Source organism: Chiloscyllium punctatum, chromosome 44 (assembly GCF_047496795.1).
Source record: "Chiloscyllium punctatum isolate Juve2018m chromosome 44, sChiPun1.3, whole genome shotgun sequence".
In the NCBI taxonomy this organism is placed as follows: Eukaryota; Metazoa; Chordata; class Chondrichthyes; order Orectolobiformes; family Hemiscylliidae; genus Chiloscyllium; species Chiloscyllium punctatum.
The window spans coordinates 16,794,119-16,812,982 of record NC_092782.1 but is presented as its reverse complement, the minus strand read 5'-3'; the positions used below and the strand labels follow the sequence as shown (position 1 = coordinate 16,812,982).

Below are 18,864 nucleotides of genomic sequence, written 5' to 3'. Positions count from 1 at the left end.
TCATGCTCAGCTGAACCTCTTGTTTCACAAAACTCCGAACAACTTTTCCCCTGCCTACTTCTACCCTATCACGTTCTCAGGATAGGCACATGGATGATAGTAAAACAGAGTGTACATAGGTTAGTTTGATCTTTTGAGTAGGATAAAAGGTCAGCACAAAATCTGTCCTGTGCTGCACTGTTCTATATAGCACTTGCAACGGGATGAACTGCAGTACTGTACAGACTGATTTATGCAGTTATGTTGGGTGCTTTTCCTGAGGTTTCACACAGGAGGTGTAATTCGCATACACCAACTTCTGCAAACAGCTTTTATTAAAGCCTGCGCAAGGTGGGTGGTCCATCTTTTTTTGTGATGCTCTTTGCAGGCATGTCTAAAGAGGCCCCAAACAAAGGAACCATATCCTCTTTTTTTTAATATATACACACACGTGCACACACACCAGGTACCCCCACCTCCCGAATTGCCACCACCATTACCAGATGTTGCCCCAGCTACAATGGTAGGATGAGGTTATCCTCGGGAATAATGTAAATGTCCTAATCCTGAGGAATCGTTATGCAAACAATTTCCTGACTGTGATTCCCCAAGACAATGTAGGTGTGATATGCTTCAGTATTGGGGGAGGATTATGCAAATGAATTTGATTTAGCTGGGAGATGGCTATGAAAGTATTTCTGAATGAGAGTTTAATTTGATAATAGCAATAGAATAATAGTAAATGGCTGCCCAAGTGAAGTGTGGCTACAAGGGATAGTCATCCCAAATTCCTGCATGCTATTTGTGAGACAATGTTCAGATTCTTGGAGAAGTACAGTACAGTTTAACCCTTTTAACATTATATTTAATATCCTGAGTGTAAAGTTAATCTTTTAACATTAGTTACGTACTTTGAGTAAATAGTCAAAGCTGCAAGTTTGTGGTTTTTTTGTCAGTGCTTCTCTGTTAGAGGCTATTGCTTAATGATTAATATTTCAAAATTTACTTTCTAATTCAGCTATGAAACTGAAAGCAACAACTCGTGTGTTAATTATCTCAATTTTGTACACTCCAACCAGTCACTTCTGCAACTTTCAACACTTTATTTAGAATTATTTGAGAAAATAATGCCACATATCTGTTCCTCAGAACCCTGGAGGCCAGTAACCCGATTCAGAGAATGGTCTCATTCAGATTGGAAAATAGCAAATATAACTTCTATATTCAAAATAGGGGCATAGAGTATGACAAAGTACAGGCCATATAGCTTGATAGTTGTCATAATAAAAAGAAAGCAATTATTAAAGTTACAGCAGGATGTTTTGGATAAGTTGAAGGAAGTCTGGGAGAGTCAACATGGTTTTGTGAAAAGGAAATAATGTTTGACCCATGTGTTAAATTTCTTTTGGGCAGGCAACATGCTGTTTGTAAAGGCTAGCTGATGGATGTACTTAGATTTTCAGAAGGACTTTGACCCTTCTCCACAAAGGTTATTGCAGAAAATAAAATCTCTTTGGTGTATAGCAAAGAATATTAGCAGAAACGGTAGCACAGTGGTTAGCACTGCTGCCTCACAGCACCAGAGACCTGGGTTCAATTCCTGCCTCAGCTGACTCTGTGGGGAGTTTGCACATTCTCTCTGTGTCTGCGTGGGTTTCCTCCCACAGTCCAAAAATGGGCAGGTTAGGTGAATTGGCCAAGTTAAATTGCCCGTAGTGTTAGGTGAAGGGGTAAATGTAGGGGAATGGGTCCGGGTGAGTTGCGCTTTGGTGGGTCAGTGTGGACTTGTTGGGCCGACGGGCCTGTTTCCACACTATAAGTAATTTAAAATTTGAAGATGGACTGGCTAACCAAAAGCAGTGTGTAGGAATAAATGGTCTTTTTAGTCAGGTTGACAAAATTTAAGTTAGTGTTCAATGGGGATTGGGATTTGAACTATGTGCAAATTTGAAAGGAACTAGTTTAAGTCATCTACTATAATGTGAATTCTGTTAATGCAGATTTGCAGTAATGAGATTGACAAATTAGAGACACTGTTTCTAAAGAGCACACTTTAAAAGCATGTATTGGTTATAGTGTGATTTCTGGCCCTATCAGTTTAAATGGCACTGCTATTATGTGATTTTCTTAACACTGGTTTGTGCGATTGTAACTGCTGCATTATAGCAAAACCGACTAGTTGCAAAACTTCCTGACAACAAAGGTTGGTAAATTTGCTCTGAAGAGGATACAAAGAGATGGATGGGTTGTGAGTGGGAATGGGAATATGTGAAATTATCCAGAATGAACATTGATACTCTTTATTTCTTCCATTAGGCCATCTATATACTTCTGCATCTCAACTCTGCAATCTCTCATCATTTTTTAAATGGTGCTTCTTTAATCCTTCCTGCCAAAATGTGAAATTGCCTATTTTGGGAGGAAGCATTGCAAAGAAACAGTTGCCAAGGCATTTGGTTGTCCTAGTGCATGAATTTCAAAAGACTAATATGCAGGTACAACAACTAATTAGGAAAGTCTGTAGAATGTTCTTGTTTATTGTTAGGGGAATTGACTTTTAGGGTGGTTCTGCTTCAGTTATGCAGTTGACTGGTGAGACCACACCTGAAGTACTACTTAACTCATAGTCACTTCTTTATATGAAGAAGCATTTAAATGAACTGGAAGCAGTTTAGGGCAGGTTTACCAGACTAAACTAGGAGTCGGTGGGCTGTCTGAAGTGAGAAAATTTGTATAGACTAGACTTATCACTGAAATTTAAAAGAATAAGAAGGAACTTGACTGAAGCATACATTATCCTGAGGTTTTGATAAGGTGCAGGTAAAGAGGACATTTCATTTTGTGTGAGAACTTAGAATTAGGCGCTACAGTTTTAACAGTATGACACACTTTAATTCTGTACATCATTCACCATGTTGTGCAGAGAACAACTTAATATCACAGAAGCAACGGAAGGAAATAACACTGCTGGAATAATTTAAGGATGGGGGCCCACTCCAGGGGCGAGAGGTGTAGTAACCCACTTCCACCTTGCTTCTCTGAGCCCTTATCAGCAGCACATGCTATAATAATCATGTCACTGCAAATGGAATTCTGGGTCATTGGCTTGTCTTGTCACGATCGGGTGACATGACTGGTTGCATCTTCACCTATGTAGCAACCATATTGTGTTTTAAGTTAATGTCTTGGATCTCTCCTCCTGGAAACAGAGCTTTTAGATATTTTTAAGGCAGAGGTAGGTAGATTCTTGGTAAGCAAGAAGGTTTTTGCAGCAGAAAACGGCGGTTGCTGGGCAGAAGTGAAGGCAGAGTGCAAAGTCGGTCAGGAAGGTAAGTGATTGTTGTTTGTTTGAGTGGGTGTGTTCTAGACCCCCAGGTCTAGAACAAAATAGGGCCTCCCTCCCACCACCCCCCCCCCCCCCCCAACCTAAATTAAAAGTCCACAGACTTACCCCAAAAAGAGGGTCCAAGGAAGTTCCTGTGGATTGAAGAGTGAGGCTTTAGCTCAGGAGTCTTTGACAAGGAGGTTGAGTGAAGTGATTACTTCACAGTTGAAGAGGGTGAAGACATGACTGTCAAGTTGGTTCAGTGTGCTACGTGCTGATGTGGGAGGTCAACAACTCTGGTGTGTCTGGCTTGTTATAAGTGTGGAAAGTGTGTGCACGTTCAGCTACTGACAGAGCATATTGCAGCACTGATGAAAGAACTCAAGGACTTAGGCTCATCTGAGAGAACGAGATCTTTCTGGACAAGACCTTCAGCGAGGTTATTATACTGACCAAATCAGAAGAGAGCAGACGATGAGGAAGCAGAGAGGAGACAGGTGCAAGAGACTGCGGGGGAAGTACCTGTCAGGAACAAGTGGAATCTTTTGGAAACAGTAGAGCCAGATGACTCTGCCAGTCCGTGAGGCGGCCAAGTCTGTCAATCAAAAGTTGGAGTGGAGGCAGAGCGGAAGAGCCTGACATCGCACAGCCGTGGTAATCGGGGACTCCATAGTGAGAGGAACTGACCGGGGTTTATGTGGCAGCAGGTGGGACTTGAGGATGGTGTGTTGCCCTCCTGGTGCCAGGGTTAAAGACATCACAGACAGAGTGCAGGAAATCCTCAAGGACTCAGGTGAAGAGCCAGAGGTGGTGGTATATGTTGGCACAAATGATCTCGGGAAGAAGAGGAGGAACATACTACAGCGGGACTTCAGAGAACTAGGAAGAAGGCTGAAAAGCAGGACGTTCAGGGTGGTTATCTCTGGTTTGCTTCCAGTTCCTTGGGTTGTTCAGGCCAGTAACAGGGAGATAATGGACTTGAACGTGTGCCTGGGGAACTGGTGCAGGAAGCAAGGATTTAAATTCTTGGATCGCTAGGGTATGTTTTGTGGTAAGGATAAAATATACAAGAGAGGTGGTTTGCTCCTTAATAGGTTGGGGACCAGCATTCTGGCAGGCAGGTTTGCTACTGCAACACTGCTACGTTTAAACTAAGTAACGGGGGGAGGAGACAAACTGGATGTTTAAGAAGGAAATTGAAGGGAAAGTTAAAACAAGGGAAGTTAAGAAAGACAACGGTATCGATGAAGCGGAAAACTCAAAGGATCATGCTGTAAGGTTGAGTGAAATAGGAGTTGATGGGAAGGGTGAGGGCAGTAACAAATTAAAAATACTATATATGAATGCACAGAGCATTAGCAATAAGATGGATGAGCTTGAGGCTCTTGGAAATTGGCAGATATGATATTGTGGGAATAACTGAGACATGGCTTAAAGTGGTCAGGGCCTGGGAAATGAATATTCAAGGCTACACGTGCTATCATAAGGACATACTGACGGGCAGAGGGGGTGGGGTGGCCATGTTGGTAAGGGATGATATTCAGTTCCTTGCGCGGGGGGACCTAGAATCAGGGGATGTAGAGTCAGAATTTCTCAGCTTTATCCAAACTAAGGGTAAAAAGACCCTCTTGGGAGTTATCTGCACGCCTCCAAACAGTAGTCTGGATATCGGATTTAAGTTGAATCAGGAGCTGAATTTGGCCTTTCGCAAAGCTGTCACTACAGTTATGGAGGATTTCAACAGGCAGGTAGACTGGGAGAATCAGGATGGCATTAGACCTCCAGAAAGAGACTTTGTGGAGTGCCTCTGAGATGGATTCTTAGAACAGCTGGTGCTGGAGCCTCCCAGAGAGAAGGCAATTCTGGATCTGGTATTGTGCAATGAACCAGAATTGATCAGGGACCTCAATGAAGGAGCCATTGGGAAGTAGTGACCATAATACAATAAGCTTCAATCTGCAATTTGAGAGGGTACAATTGGAAGTGACAATATTTCTGTTGACTAAAGAACTATGGAGCTATGAGGGAGGAGCTGACCAAAGTTCAGTGGTACAATACCTTAGCAGGGATGATAGTGGAGGAACAATGGCAGATATTTCTGTGTATAATGCAGAAAATGCAGGATCCGTTCATTCCAAAAAGGAAGAAAGATCCTAGGAGGCATGGGTGGCCGTGGCTGATGAGGGAAGTTAAGAGAAAAAGTATAACATTGCAAAGATAAGTGGAAAAACAGAGGATTGGGAAGCTTTTAAAGAACAACAGAGGATTACGAATAAGGAAATATGCGGAAAAAAAATGAGGTATGAAGATAAACTGGCCAAAAATATAAAGGAGGATAGTAAAAGCTTTATTTAGGTATGTGGAAGGCAAAAAAAAATGGTTAAGACTAAAATTGGGCCCTTGAAGACAAACAGGGGAATATATTACTGGGAAGAAAAAAGTGGCAGAAGAATTGAATTGGTACTTCAGATCTGTGTTCACTAGGGAAGACACAAGCAATCTACCCTGAGGTAACAGTGGCTGAAGGACCTGAACTTAAGGGAATTTATATTTGCCAGAAATTGATGTTGGAGAGACTGTTAGGTCTGAAGGTTGATAAGTCCCTGGGGCCTGATGGTCTACATCCCAGGGTACTGAAGGAGGTGGCTCAAAATCGTGGATGCATTGGTGATTATTTTCCAGAGTTCAATAGATTCGGGATCAGTTCCTGCAGGTTGGAGGGTAGCTAATGTTGTACCATTCTTTTTAAGAAAGGTGGGAGAGAGAAAGCAGGAAATTATACACCAGTTCGTCTGACTTCAGTGGTGGGAAAGATGCTGGAGTCTATTATAAAGGATGAAATTACGACACATCTGGATAGTAGTAACAAGATAGGTCAGAGTTTTCATGGATTTATGAAGGGGAAATCGTGCTTGACGAATCTTCTGGAATTTTGAGGGTGTACCTCTGAAGATGGATGCGGGAGATCCAGTAGATGTAGTGTACCTGGACTTTCGGGAAGCTTTTGATAAAGTCCCACATAGGAGGTTAGTGAGCAAAATTAGGGCACGTGGTATTGGGGGGCAAAGGACTAACTTGGATTGAAAGTTGGTTGGCTGACAGGAAACAGTAATGATAAACGGCTCCATTTTGGAATGGGAAGCAGTGGCCAGTGGGGTACCGCAGGGATTGGTGCTGGGACCGCAGCTTTTTACAATTATATTAATGATATAGAAGATGGTATTAGTAATAACATTAGTAAATTTGCTGATGATACTAAGCTGGGTGGCAGGGTGAAATGTGAGGAGGATGTTAGGAGATTACAGGGTGACCTGGACAGGTTAGGTGAGTGTTCAGTTGCATGGCAGATGCAATTTAATGTGGATAAATGTATGGTTATCCACTTTGGTGGCAAGAACAGGAAGGCAATTACTACCTAAATGGAACCAATTTAGGTAAAGGGGCAATACAGAGAGATCTGGGTGTTCTTGTACACCAGTCAATGAAGGTAAGCATGCAGGTATAGCAGGTAGTGAAGAAGGCTAATAGCATGCTGGCCTTCATAACAAGAGGGATTGAGTATAGAAGCAAAGAGGTTCTTCTGCAGTTGTACAGGTCCCTAGTGAGACCACACCTCGAGTATTGTATGCAGTTTTGGTCTCCAAATTTGAGGAAAGACATTCTGGCTATTGAGGGAGTGCAGCGTAGGTTCATGAGGTCAATTCCTGGAATGGCGGGACTACCTTACGTTGAAAGACTGGAGCGACTGGGCTTGTATACCCTTGAGTTTAGAAGACTGAGAGGGGGTCTGATTGAGACATAAGATTATTAAAGGATTGGACACTCTGGAGGCAGTAAACGTGTTTCCGCTGATGGGTGAGTGCCGAACCAGAGGACACAGCTTAAAAATACAGGGTAGACCATTTTAGGACAGATGAGGAGAAACTTCTTCACCCAGAGAGTGGTGGCTGTGTGGATTGCTCTGCCCCAGAGGGCAGTGGAGACCCAGTCTCTGGATTCATTTAAGAAAGAGTTGAATAGAGCTCTCAAGGATAGTGGAATCAAGGGTTATGGAGATAAGGTAGGAACAGGATACTGATTTAAGGATGATCAGCCATGATCCTATTGAATGGTGGTGCAGATTCAGGGCAGAATGGCCTACTCCTGCACCAGTTGTGTATTGAAAGAATATCTGGGACTGGTGGATATGAGGCTGCTCTCAGATTTAGCTGTGGAGCTGGCTTGAGGGACGAAATGGCCAATTTATTCAAATTAATTCAACATTGGCTTTAAACTTGGTTCATAGATGCCTCATTCTTTGCAAACTGAGGATGCAATACTTTTCACCACTGTGTATGGAGGAATCTCCATTATCTGAAGGACACAGGTGAGCAGTATTTCATTCAGTTAATCGAATGCCGATAACTGTTTAGCAGGGCATTGGGACCTTGCAATCTTGCCAGATAATCCGATATTTGGATAATCTAATGCTGGGTAATAGATGCCCCTCTGTGTAGTGATGTGCTTGTTCCACAGTGAATATAGCTAATGGCTTATGAGTACTGTAGCGGACTTGAAATTATCACTGTCAAACTGTGCAATTTGTAGTGTTGTAGACTGTATTGATTTTGTTTTGAATTTTCATTTTTTTTTAGGTAAGTTGAAGGAAGAGCAAATGTCAGCAAACCCCTTGGAAACTATAGTTCGCTTATGCACAAGGAAACTGGTTTGCAGCTTTCACTGAAAAGCAAACTGAATTTTTGAATGCAATTTCAAAACATTGGTACAAAAATTAAAGATTGGATTTATCTGTCATTGTCAGGATTCTGATTTGAGATGTGAGTGCAAAATACTTTTGTGGCAAGTAATACATAGAACACTGCCATTTCCAAATGTCTGAGCTGATTGCATATCCATCTTTCTTATTTCCTTGTCCTCTCTCACCGCTTTCTCCCCCCCCCCCCCCACCCACCACCACCACTACAACAACGACATCACCATGCTCTCATGCCTCAAAATAACTTGAATGGGTTATCATTAGTAAAATGGCAAGTATAATTCTCGGTTTTGGTGCTGAGGGAACAGTGCCAGGTTTTTCTGCTTTGAATGAGAAGTAAATGGTTGACCTGGGTTTAAGATCCCAATCTTTGAAGGGTACAAGACATTTTAGGAACAATAGCCAAACGGATGGCTTTGTTAAAGATAGTACTAGCATAATGGAAAGGGATGACTTATGGTCAGGAAATGAAAATTTGGAAACAGTTGGGTAGAAATGATAAAGACAAGAAATTACTTGTGGGAATAGTGTATTGGCCTTAAACAATAACCACTTGGTATCATGGGGCTTGGAGAAATAATGAGAGCTTTTGAGAAAGGTATGGTAGTAATCATGGGATATTTTAATCTACGTATAGACTGGAAATGACAGATGAGCAAATTAATCCACATGAGTTCATAGACATTTTTTTTGATTGGTGTCTTTTAAAACAGTCACATTGGAACCAACTAGAGCGCCCCCAGGCTATACCACATCTGATATTGTGCAATGTGAGAATTAATGGTCTCAGTAAAGGTGCCTCTGGATAGAAGCAATCATGATAGAATTTGACATTGTTTGAGGGAGAAGGGATTGATTCTGAAGGTATATCTTTAAACTTTAGTTTTATTTAAATTTTAATTGGTAAATTAGAATCAAAGATCAAGACATACAGTAGCATATGTTTTGATAATAGTTCAGAATAAGTACATTCCAAAATGCTTTAACAATTGGAATTTTTAAGTAGAAACATTAAAGATGGGACAAAAAGGAGGGAAAAAAGTAATTGGGCAAAAATGGAAATATTAGCCATGCATGACCAAAAAATTGAGGTAAATATTTTTTGAGTATGCAAGAAAGCTAGTCATAAGCGTTGGCCCTGTCGAATGTGAGACAGATAATTTGGAACATGGGAACGAGCATAGGCCATTCAGCCCTTTGAGCCCATTCTGCAATTTAGTGAGATTGACTGATCTGTGGCCTAACTCCATAAACCTGCCTTTGGCCCATATTCCTTAATACCTTTGAACAAAAATGAATCTGTCTCTGATTTAAAATTTAACAATTGATCCACATCTGCCATTTGTAAAGCATTCTGAATATCCTTTGCGTAGAAGTGCTTTCTAATATCTCTCGAAGTATGGCCCTAATTCTCGGACTGTCCCATAGTTCTAGAACCTCTAACCAGTGGATATAGTTCTTCTGCCCTGTCTTTTCCTGTTAATATGTTGAACACCTCAATTAGATCGTCACTCGTTTTCCTAGAATTGAGGGTTAACGCTCCTCCTAAATTAACCCCCGAAGTCCATCTATCATTTTTTGTATACCTACATTTTACTCCCTCCAAGGCCCACATATCCTTCCTAAGATCTGCTTGTGTTATTCCAAATGGCATCTAACTGTGCTTTTGTCTTGCTGCAGCATAACTTCTGCATTCTTGTATTCCAGTCACCTCAATATAAAGGCCAGCATTCCTATAGCTTTCTTGATGATTTTCTGTACTTGTGTGCCTGAAACCACAAGAATGGGTCTGGGTGGGTTACTCTTCAGAGGGTCAATGTAGACTTGTTGGACCAAATGGTCTATTTCCACACAGGGGCTTTTTTTTAATATATGCAAACTATGAAACTGCTTCCAACACATTTACATCCTGCTTAAATAAGCAAAACCAAGGGCTTCCATTGTATTTTACTGCTTTTAATCTATAAAGTATCCTGATCTATTCAGGGTACTTTCAGTAGAATGCCATTTTTACTGAATTCTGCCTATCACCAGAGAAATGGGTGTGAGTAAACTTAGAGCTGCAGTCTGACAAGTGCCTATGTTCTGTTAGACTTTGAGCAAGGATCTTCGTGACTAGTGAGATAGTTGATGCATTGGTTTTGGCTTTCCAAACTAAATTTTCTTTTAGAATGGTCCCATAGATTGGGGAGTAGTGAATATAACCTTTTTTTTTCATAATCTGAATGGGAGAGAGAAATAAAAACCAAGAACAGGCCAGTTAGCTTAGTGTCTGTCATGGGAAAAATGTTAGAGGGTGCTTTTGACAGGTTGTTGTTTGGCAGATTCAACATGGTGTTGTGAAGGTGGAATGACATTTGATAAGTTGTTATTTACTCAAAATAACAAATGTGCAGTGGATAAAGGGGAACCAGTAAATATAGTGTACTGGGATTTTGAGAAGGCATTTGAAAAGGTGCCATATTAAAGGCTATTGTGAAAAATACAATCATGTGAAGTGTAGAATATTGGCTGGCTGTTATAAATTTGGGTTGGGAAGATGTAATGAATAGTGTCACAGTCATTGATGCTGGAGCCTCGACTGTTTACAACTTATCAATAACTCAGTGAAAAGACTGAAGATACCATTGCCAAATTTGTCGATGACACTTTCCTACCCATAAGGATATTGATTTTAGGTGACTGAGCAAAGATCTGGCAGTTGGAGTTTAATGTGGGGGGAAAATGTGAATTGTTCTTTGTGGCAAGTAGAATAAAATAACTCTTATCAAAAATGTGATTGCTGAGCACTCGGTTTGAATCAGAAAATCCCTACAGTTTAGAAACAGACAATATTTGGTCCAACATGTCCATGCCATCCCTGAGTACCCCACCTAGACCCATTCTTCTACCCTATTACTCTACATTTACCCCTGACTAATGCACCTAACCCCCACATCCCTGAATACTATATGGGGAATTTAGCATGACCAATTCACCTAACCTGCACATCTTTTGGATTGTGGGAGGAAACCAGAGCACCCGGGGAGAGCATCCACACAGATACTGGGCGAATGTGCAAACTCCACAAATGCAGCTGTCTGAGGCCGGAATAGAATCCGGATTCCTGGTGCTGTGAAGCAGCAGTTCTAATTACTGAACCACCGTGCCACCCAGTGTGGAGAATACTAGAATGTGTACCTGGAGTGAGGGGGTGTTTCATGAAGAAAAATTCGAGGCTAGTCTTGTATCAACTGGAGTTTAAAGGTTGACTTGAGGGTAAATGTGGAAAGGATGTTTACTGTTATGGAACTATCTAGAACTAGGGATCACTACAAAAATCAGGCTGTCCATTTAAAAGGAATTTTTTTTTTTTGAGGACTATTAGTCTTTGGAACTTTTAAAGGGTAGTGAAGCTGAGTCCTTGAATAATTTTGCAGGAGAGAAGTAGGTGCAAATTGGTTTTAAGATTACTGAGATCAGCCATCATCATCTAATTGGTGAAACAGGCTTGAGAGGCTGGTGACCTGCACCTGCTTCTAACTCTATGTTCAGTTCTGTTTTGCTATCTAAGATCATATAGACCAGCATGGCTTAGGAACTCAACAGACACTACTTTAGCACTTTATTACACTGCATTTACTTGCTCAGCAGTTGGGGAGTAAGCCAATTGTTTTAAGTTCCAGTTTCTAAATGTTAATTTTAAGAATGCAGTAAGCAGATTACTGCATTATCATAATGTTGTCCAAAAGTGGAGTAAAATATGTGCCTAACCAAAGTTTTGGGTTTGAGATTTGTTGAAGTGAACAATATTGACTTTGAGTGGTTTTTCATTTGATTCTTCAATTAGAAACTGGCATTTTGGTATCACTTAACCTTGACCCTTATTAGAAATTACTTCCCTCTATTCAAATTCGTTGTGCTGTTGCATCAAATCTCTTCATAGTCAAGTGGATTTTCTGGGTCTGTTTCTTTAGGACGGCACTGTGGCAACATAGTAAGCCACAACATCAACTTGCAAACCTGAAACCTCTACTACTCATCAAGGACAATGGAATCCTCCCTCCCAACCATATTCCATCATGACTTGGGATCATCTGACCTGTTCCTTCCCTGACCCTAAAATTCTTTCTTTCCCTTCTGTGTAGCCGAGAGCAGTTCAAGGTGATTCAACCACTTTCTCAAAAGCAACTAGAATGATGAAATGCTGGCTTTGTCATTGATGCTTACATTCCTTAAAGGGCTGGTTCTGTCTCACACCATTAAAATATTATCATTGTCTTAATTCAGTTAGATGATGTCTAATCATTCTGAAAGAGTTTAGCACATTGATTCCGATGGAAATGTGTTGCAGGGTACTGAACCCCCAAGTCTGGCTATCTGAAAATTTGTTTAGTTAAATCAACAATATTTTTGTCCAATTTGTTTTCTTCAGGTGTCCAATGTGGTAGACAGTGTGCGCACATTGCATTCAAATATTTGTCCTGGAATGTTGGTTTGGGCATCAAAAGAAGCACCTAACTTTGTGCCTCAAAAAGGCAATGCCATGTTTGCACTACTGAGTTCCAGTGATGCTGCTCCTTTTGTGCAATTGGCTCATCTACCATGCCTTGCCAAGATTTATAGTGGCCCGGAGTTAAAATTGTCTTTTGCTGAACTGCTTGCAGTTACATGTCTTGCATGTGATTTTGATGTCTAGCCTCTTTATCTAATGAGGGAACCCAAAAAATCTTCGCTCTCGCTCTCTCCCCTCCTTCTCCTCTCCCCTCCCCCCCCCCCCCCCCCGAAGAATGCTTGACTTGTAACAATGAGGATGACTTGGCTAGAAAGAGGCATCTTTTTCTCTCCGCTACCTGCATTTCATTATTGTTGAAATGCATTGGCAGCCATTAATCCCACGGTGCAATCTATAAACCTTTAATTTGTATACTGCATTGCAGCATCTTTAAGATGTTTGTTCTGCTGTAATACAACTACAGCATGAAATTGCAGAAGAATTTGCTCCAACTGCTGGGGAAAGAAAAGCATTTATTGTTTGAAAGATTGTATGCTTTGTTTTAAACCGTAACTAGTTTACTTCATTCAGACAATCCCTAAAGCAAAATTGTAATCATTCAGAATGTACAAATTTTCCAGGGCAACTTATCAACCTTCCTGAAAATTGGAATGGGACCTTGGAATTATTGTAAGAAACTATTTCAAAGTCCCTTTTTTTAAAATATAGTATAAGAGAAAATACATAGTACTGCTGGATGTAGGTTTGCTTGCTGAGCTGGAAGGTTCATTTTGCGACATTTCATCACCATACTAGGTAACATTAGTGAACCTCTGGATGAAGCACTGGTGGCATGGCCCACTTTCTATTTGTTTCTAGACACATTTTAAACACAGAAAGCAGGCCATGCCACCAGTGCTTCATCCAGAGGCTCACTGATGTTACCTAGTATGGTGATGAAATGTCGCAAAATGAACCTTCCAGCTCAGCGAGCAAACCTACATCCAGAACCTCAACTTGAGCTACAAATCTCAGCTTGCTAACGTAGTACTATTTTTGTAAAGAGTAGCTTTGAAATCCTGTTATTTCAACTTTCCACAAATATTACTGGCAATCTGGTTACTAAGTAGGAGACTTGAATGTTAAATTCTTTAGAAAAGGCATGTGATTTGATGTCTTCCTAGCCATAGTTGGCTGTAATCTGTAAAAGATGGTGGACCAGTGCAGCCTACTTAATGTCTTCTGAACTTGAAATCCACCAATTGTTTCTTTAGGACAAAGCTAAATATTTCCATATCACCTTGCTGTATGCACACATGTATATCTATGTTCATTTGATACTGTAAGTTGCACATTCCAAAATTCAACCCATGAGGCATGTGCATAATCTAATTGAAATGACACTATTCTCTCCATAACATTATGGCGATAGTGGCATGAGCTCTCACCTTTGCATTGTCTCTTATTGCTGTACCATGACAATTGATACAGCATTTAGCTTGACATGGTAGTCCTGTCAAGCAGGTATCACCTGATGTGTTAATTGGCTGTTTGAGCATAAATAAGCACAGGCCATATGGCTTTTCAGGACTGCTCTGCCTTTCAATATGACTGTGGCTGATCCAGGCATTTACTCCACTTTTTTTTTTCTCTCTGCTTGGTCCAATAATTGATCTGAATGGTTCTAATCAGTCTGATTTCAGTTCTTAATGACCCAATGTTCTCAAGTCTTTGTGGAAGAAAGTTCCAATTAGAAACCCTTTTGAGGGAAGAAATTTCTGTTCACTACTTTTAAATGGGCAGTCCCATATTGTGAAGCTGTACCCCTAAAAGAAAAATCCTCTCATTCTTCCTAACTTGGATGAGTGCAGGATCAACCTGCTGAACCTGTCCTCATCCCAGGAATCAATTTCATGAATTTTTTTCTGAACTGCCTGCAGTCCAGTGTAAGTGAGAAACTAAAAGCATTCAATATTACAGATAGTATAGTCATTTTCCCTTTCGATAAAGGCCAATATTCTGTTTGCCTTCATTATTTTCTGATTTCATTATTCGTGCACAAGGACACCGATTTTTTTTTTTCCTCCCCACCCCCCAAACATTCCGTAGTCTCTTACCATTTTGCCTTCAGAATCTTCCAATTAAAGTAGATTTGACACTAACACAAAAATCCATCAGTTTTTTTTGCCTCAATGTTTTTATATCTCTTTGCAGATTTTGTTGTCCTCACAATTTGAAGATAGGAAAGCAAGCTATCAGAATATTAGTCAATAATACATTCAAGATAAGACATTAATATAGATAATAAATAATTGAAGCTCAGTACTGATCCATGTAGCACACCACTTGTTAAATTCTTGCCACTGAAATTGGCCTATTTATCCTGGCTATGTTTAACATTTTCCCCAGTGACTGATGCTGTGCTAACTGGCTTGTGGTTTATTAGTTTTGGTTCCCTCCTATTGAATATTGTGGTTTTCCAAATGGCAGAAACCAGAATCTCTGGAATATTGAAAGCTTGCTGCCACTGCATCTTCTGTCTCTACAGCCCTTTTTCCTAAGGCAGTATTATATAGACCATTTTGTTGGAGATTGTCAGCCTTCAGTCCCATTAGTTTGCCTGTACTCCTTGCTAGTGAGTGTTTTTATGTTTCTTTCTTTGTCTCTTCATTTTCCATGACTCCTGGACTGTTTGCTATCTTTTCATTTAGCATAGAAATCGATACAAAATACTTGTTTAAAGTCTCTTCTGTTTCATTGTTTCCCATTAGTAATTTCCTGGTTCATCTTCCAAGTTTACTATTATGTATTTGTAAAAGCTTTTTACATTTGTCCTTGTTTGTCTTTTCTGTTTCACTCTTGGTATTGAATTTTGCAGTTTTCATGCACTCCCTTCCAAAGGTAGAAAAAGATTGCATGGTCTACATTGACTAAAAATTGGCCTCACTGACCAAGACATCCAGTGATAGTTAAACTTTTTTTAAACCCCAAATTGGGAAACTTTGGTAGCTGGGACCTAAGGGGCAGCTTTCTCACGCAGAAGGTGGTGTGTATAGAATAAGCTGCCAGAGGAAGTAGTGGAGGCTGGTTTGATTGCAAGATTTGAAAGGCATCTGGATGGGTATATGATTAGGAAAGGTTTGGAGGGATGTGGGCCAAATGCTAGCAAATGGGACTAGGCTAATTTAGGATATCTGATCAGCATGGATTAGTTGAACTGAATAATCTATTTGTGCTGTACAGCTCGGTGACTGAGTTGAATTGCCCATAACCTTGGTTTTTTTATTTCCCCTCTGTCTATTGAATCAAACACTTGAGGGGCTTTTGGATAACTGCAATGAAGCTTGTATGTAACGAGAACAGATGTTGCTTCGTGCTGAAAGAAGCATTTGTGATTGTGTTCTATGCAAAGCATTCTGATCGTGCTGTCATGTGTGCTGTGGCCACAAGAGTCCCCCAGAGTTGTGTAGAAAAAAGCTGAGTGCATTTGCAGAAACTGCTTGTGATTTTCATTCTGGAGTCTGAAATCTTCAGTGAAACCATTTTGATTAATTTGAACATGGACAGCAGACTTAACAAAATGATCTTGTCACTTCATAGAAATAATTTAATTAATACCATTGGTTAGATCTCCCCTCTACAATTCTGACCTTGGATATGGTCAGTTGCAGAGATCTGGGCTAAAGGGCTGAAGTTATGTAGACATCCCTTGAATGTATAAAATTAAGGAGCAATTTGATTTGAGCAGATTATGGCCATTTTAAAGCATTTAATGGGGTGGAAGTGGGAGAAGCCTCTTCAAGTGGAATAGGTATCTCTTTCAAAGCAGTGACCCAGTCTACATGTTGTCTTCCAAGTGCAGAGGAGGCTGTGATGTGAGCAGCAAATACCTGTATAGTAGCAAAGTACAAGCAAATCACTGCTTCTCTTGGAACCTCAGCCTCTAGAGTGGGGCATTCACCTCCGTCAGAAAGCAGAGCTCAAATCTTGAGTGGACCTTGGCTGTCACTTGGAAGTGCTGTTTGTTTTGGATGAGTTGGATTCATGTTCACAAGTGGACTTCAAATTAAGTAACAAGTGCTGTGGAATAAATCTGCTGTGAAGCTGAGAGCACAGCAGTAAATATGGTACTGTAATTCAATATGAAATATTTTAAACCACATGAATTTTGACTCTCTAAATTCAGCGAGTGATTATATAATGAAAAGTTTATATTTCATCGCTTTAGAATTCTAATTTGGGAAGATTCATTACTAACAGTTGTCCTTGTTCACCTTTTTTGTTTTGTTTTTCAGGAAACCCAGCGTTTGCATGCAGAGCCGGTGCCTGGTATCAAGGCAGAAGCAGATGAATTCAATGCACGTTACTTTCATGTTGTTATAGCTGGTCCACAGGATTCTCCATTTGAGGGTGGAACTTTTAAACTTGAACTATTTCTTCCAGAAGAATATCCTATGGCAGCTCCAAAAGTTCGCTTTATGACCAAAATATATCACCCAAATGTAGACAAGCTGGGCAGAATCTGTTTAGATATTCTGAAAGGTATTCTGTGTTAATTTTATAGTATACTTGTGACCATTGCAGCTTTTTGTGCATTTTTAATTGGAGTTTTAATGTCATGGCTTGTAATGTTTTGGTTCCACAGATAAGTGGTCCCCAGCTTTGCAGATTCGTACAGTGCTGCTATCAATCCAGGCATTGTTAAGTGCTCCAAATCCAGATGATCCATTAGCAAATGATGTAGCCGAACAGTGGAAGAGCAATGAAGCCCAAGCCATAGAAACAGGTACCTGTGATTATTTATTTGATAGAAATTAAATGTACAGCTCTAGCTACATATTTGACATGTATTGAATTGTACAGCAACAATTAACCCAAGTTATGTCCCTTGTTGACATTTTCACTTGAAGATGCTCTTGCCTGCTTACAAGATCATTTGGACTAGTGCCAGCCCAAGACATTTCCTGGGGTTTCTCATGCCACACTATAGTACTGTTTTGTGAAAGTGATTTAGATTCAGATAGTAGTAGTTCACTGCTAGCTTAATGAGCTACCCTGCTTCCCTCTGTACCTAGAATTCCACCTGCAATGTATCTAAGTATAAACTGGATGATAGCTACTAGTGAAGTGTGGGAGAAGAGCTTTGGATATTGTCACTTCTTTTGATTGGTATACTTGTTATAGGATGAGTTTGTTTTCAAGAGTGCCAGATTTGAAATTGTCTTAATTGTAAACTTGTTGCAACAAGATCTGTTACTATCAAAAAGTGCACAGAAAATATTGCAATATGCTGTTTCCACATGAAAACTTTTTTTTTTCTCTCTTTTTCAGCCAGGACATGGACTAGGCTATATGCCAGTGGAAACAGCAATTCCAGATGAAGTTGAATGCACATCACAGCCCTTGTTCTGCCAAGATCTCTCTCCTTGCATTCAAAGAACAGTCTTAGAAAACTGCTGAATAAACCCAGACAAATAAAATTCTTGGTGTTTAAATGCATATTAGAGACTATTTGTCATGTTTGGATTCACCATTAAAGCATGAGCAGAGTCTATACCACTTTGCTTTTCTATTTTTTCCCCCTCCTTCCGCCACCCAGTTAATTTGAAAGCAGCGATGCACCTCTGCTTTATTTACAATGACTGGCGTTATTTTTTCTTAGCACTGTGAATGAAAATCTGCTTAGTTAGCTGCTCTATTGTAAGTTTTTTTTTAATTTTCTGGGTTTTGTTTTTTGTGATGCTAAAAGCAATTTTTGAAAGCAGCTAACTTGTACACAGTAGATCATGCCCTTTGCCAAGAGTAGTAACTTTTTTTTTCTTTTTAGGTGCACTAGATTAAGCAGCTTGCTGGTTATTAGTTAGTCCAGTCAGTAAAGGAAGAGAAAAAAAGCAATGCATCAATATTGTGACTCAAATGTAGATCCTGAGAAAGCTTGTTACTTTGTATGGCTTGTCTGGGGGTGGGAGGGGGGGCAGTGTGGGGAAGAAAGATTTCTGTAAAACTTTTGTTTTAGTAAACTTTTTTTTGTTCCATTTGACTGTTGTACTGGTGTTGATCTTTCCACAAGCGCAATACGGTGAATAAATGATGTTTTAGTGATTGAATCCATGCTCATTAATGAAAATTATCTATATCTAGTCTAATCTACATCTTTAGTCAAGCTAAGGTGTTTCTCTCATTTCAAAGCCTATGATAGTGTATTTAGATCATGTCTTGGGGATATAGCACCTGTAACTTGCATTGCAACTCATGATAACACTACTTCTGCTTTTTAAAAATAAATCCAATTAACTGAAATTTTGAGGATTGCTGAAAAAGATGCATTAC

The 18,864-nt window shown here is 40.1% G+C and overlaps 1 protein-coding gene across 1 annotated transcript in view; it reads left to right on the top strand.

The window, feature by feature from the left end:
• Positions 1–18,641, top strand: part of ube2na (ubiquitin-conjugating enzyme E2Na) — a 34,590-nt gene extending 15,949 nt beyond the window's left edge. The window contains exons 2-4 of the mRNA XM_072562353.1: positions 16,830–17,076; positions 17,180–17,320; positions 17,866–18,641. Coding sequence (XP_072418454.1) covers positions 16,830–17,076; positions 17,180–17,320; positions 17,866–17,915 — 438 coding nt within the window. The 3' untranslated portion in view covers positions 17,916–18,641. The remainder of the gene's footprint in view (positions 1–16,829; positions 17,077–17,179; positions 17,321–17,865) is intronic.
• Positions 18,642–18,864: the final 223 nt, after the last annotated feature.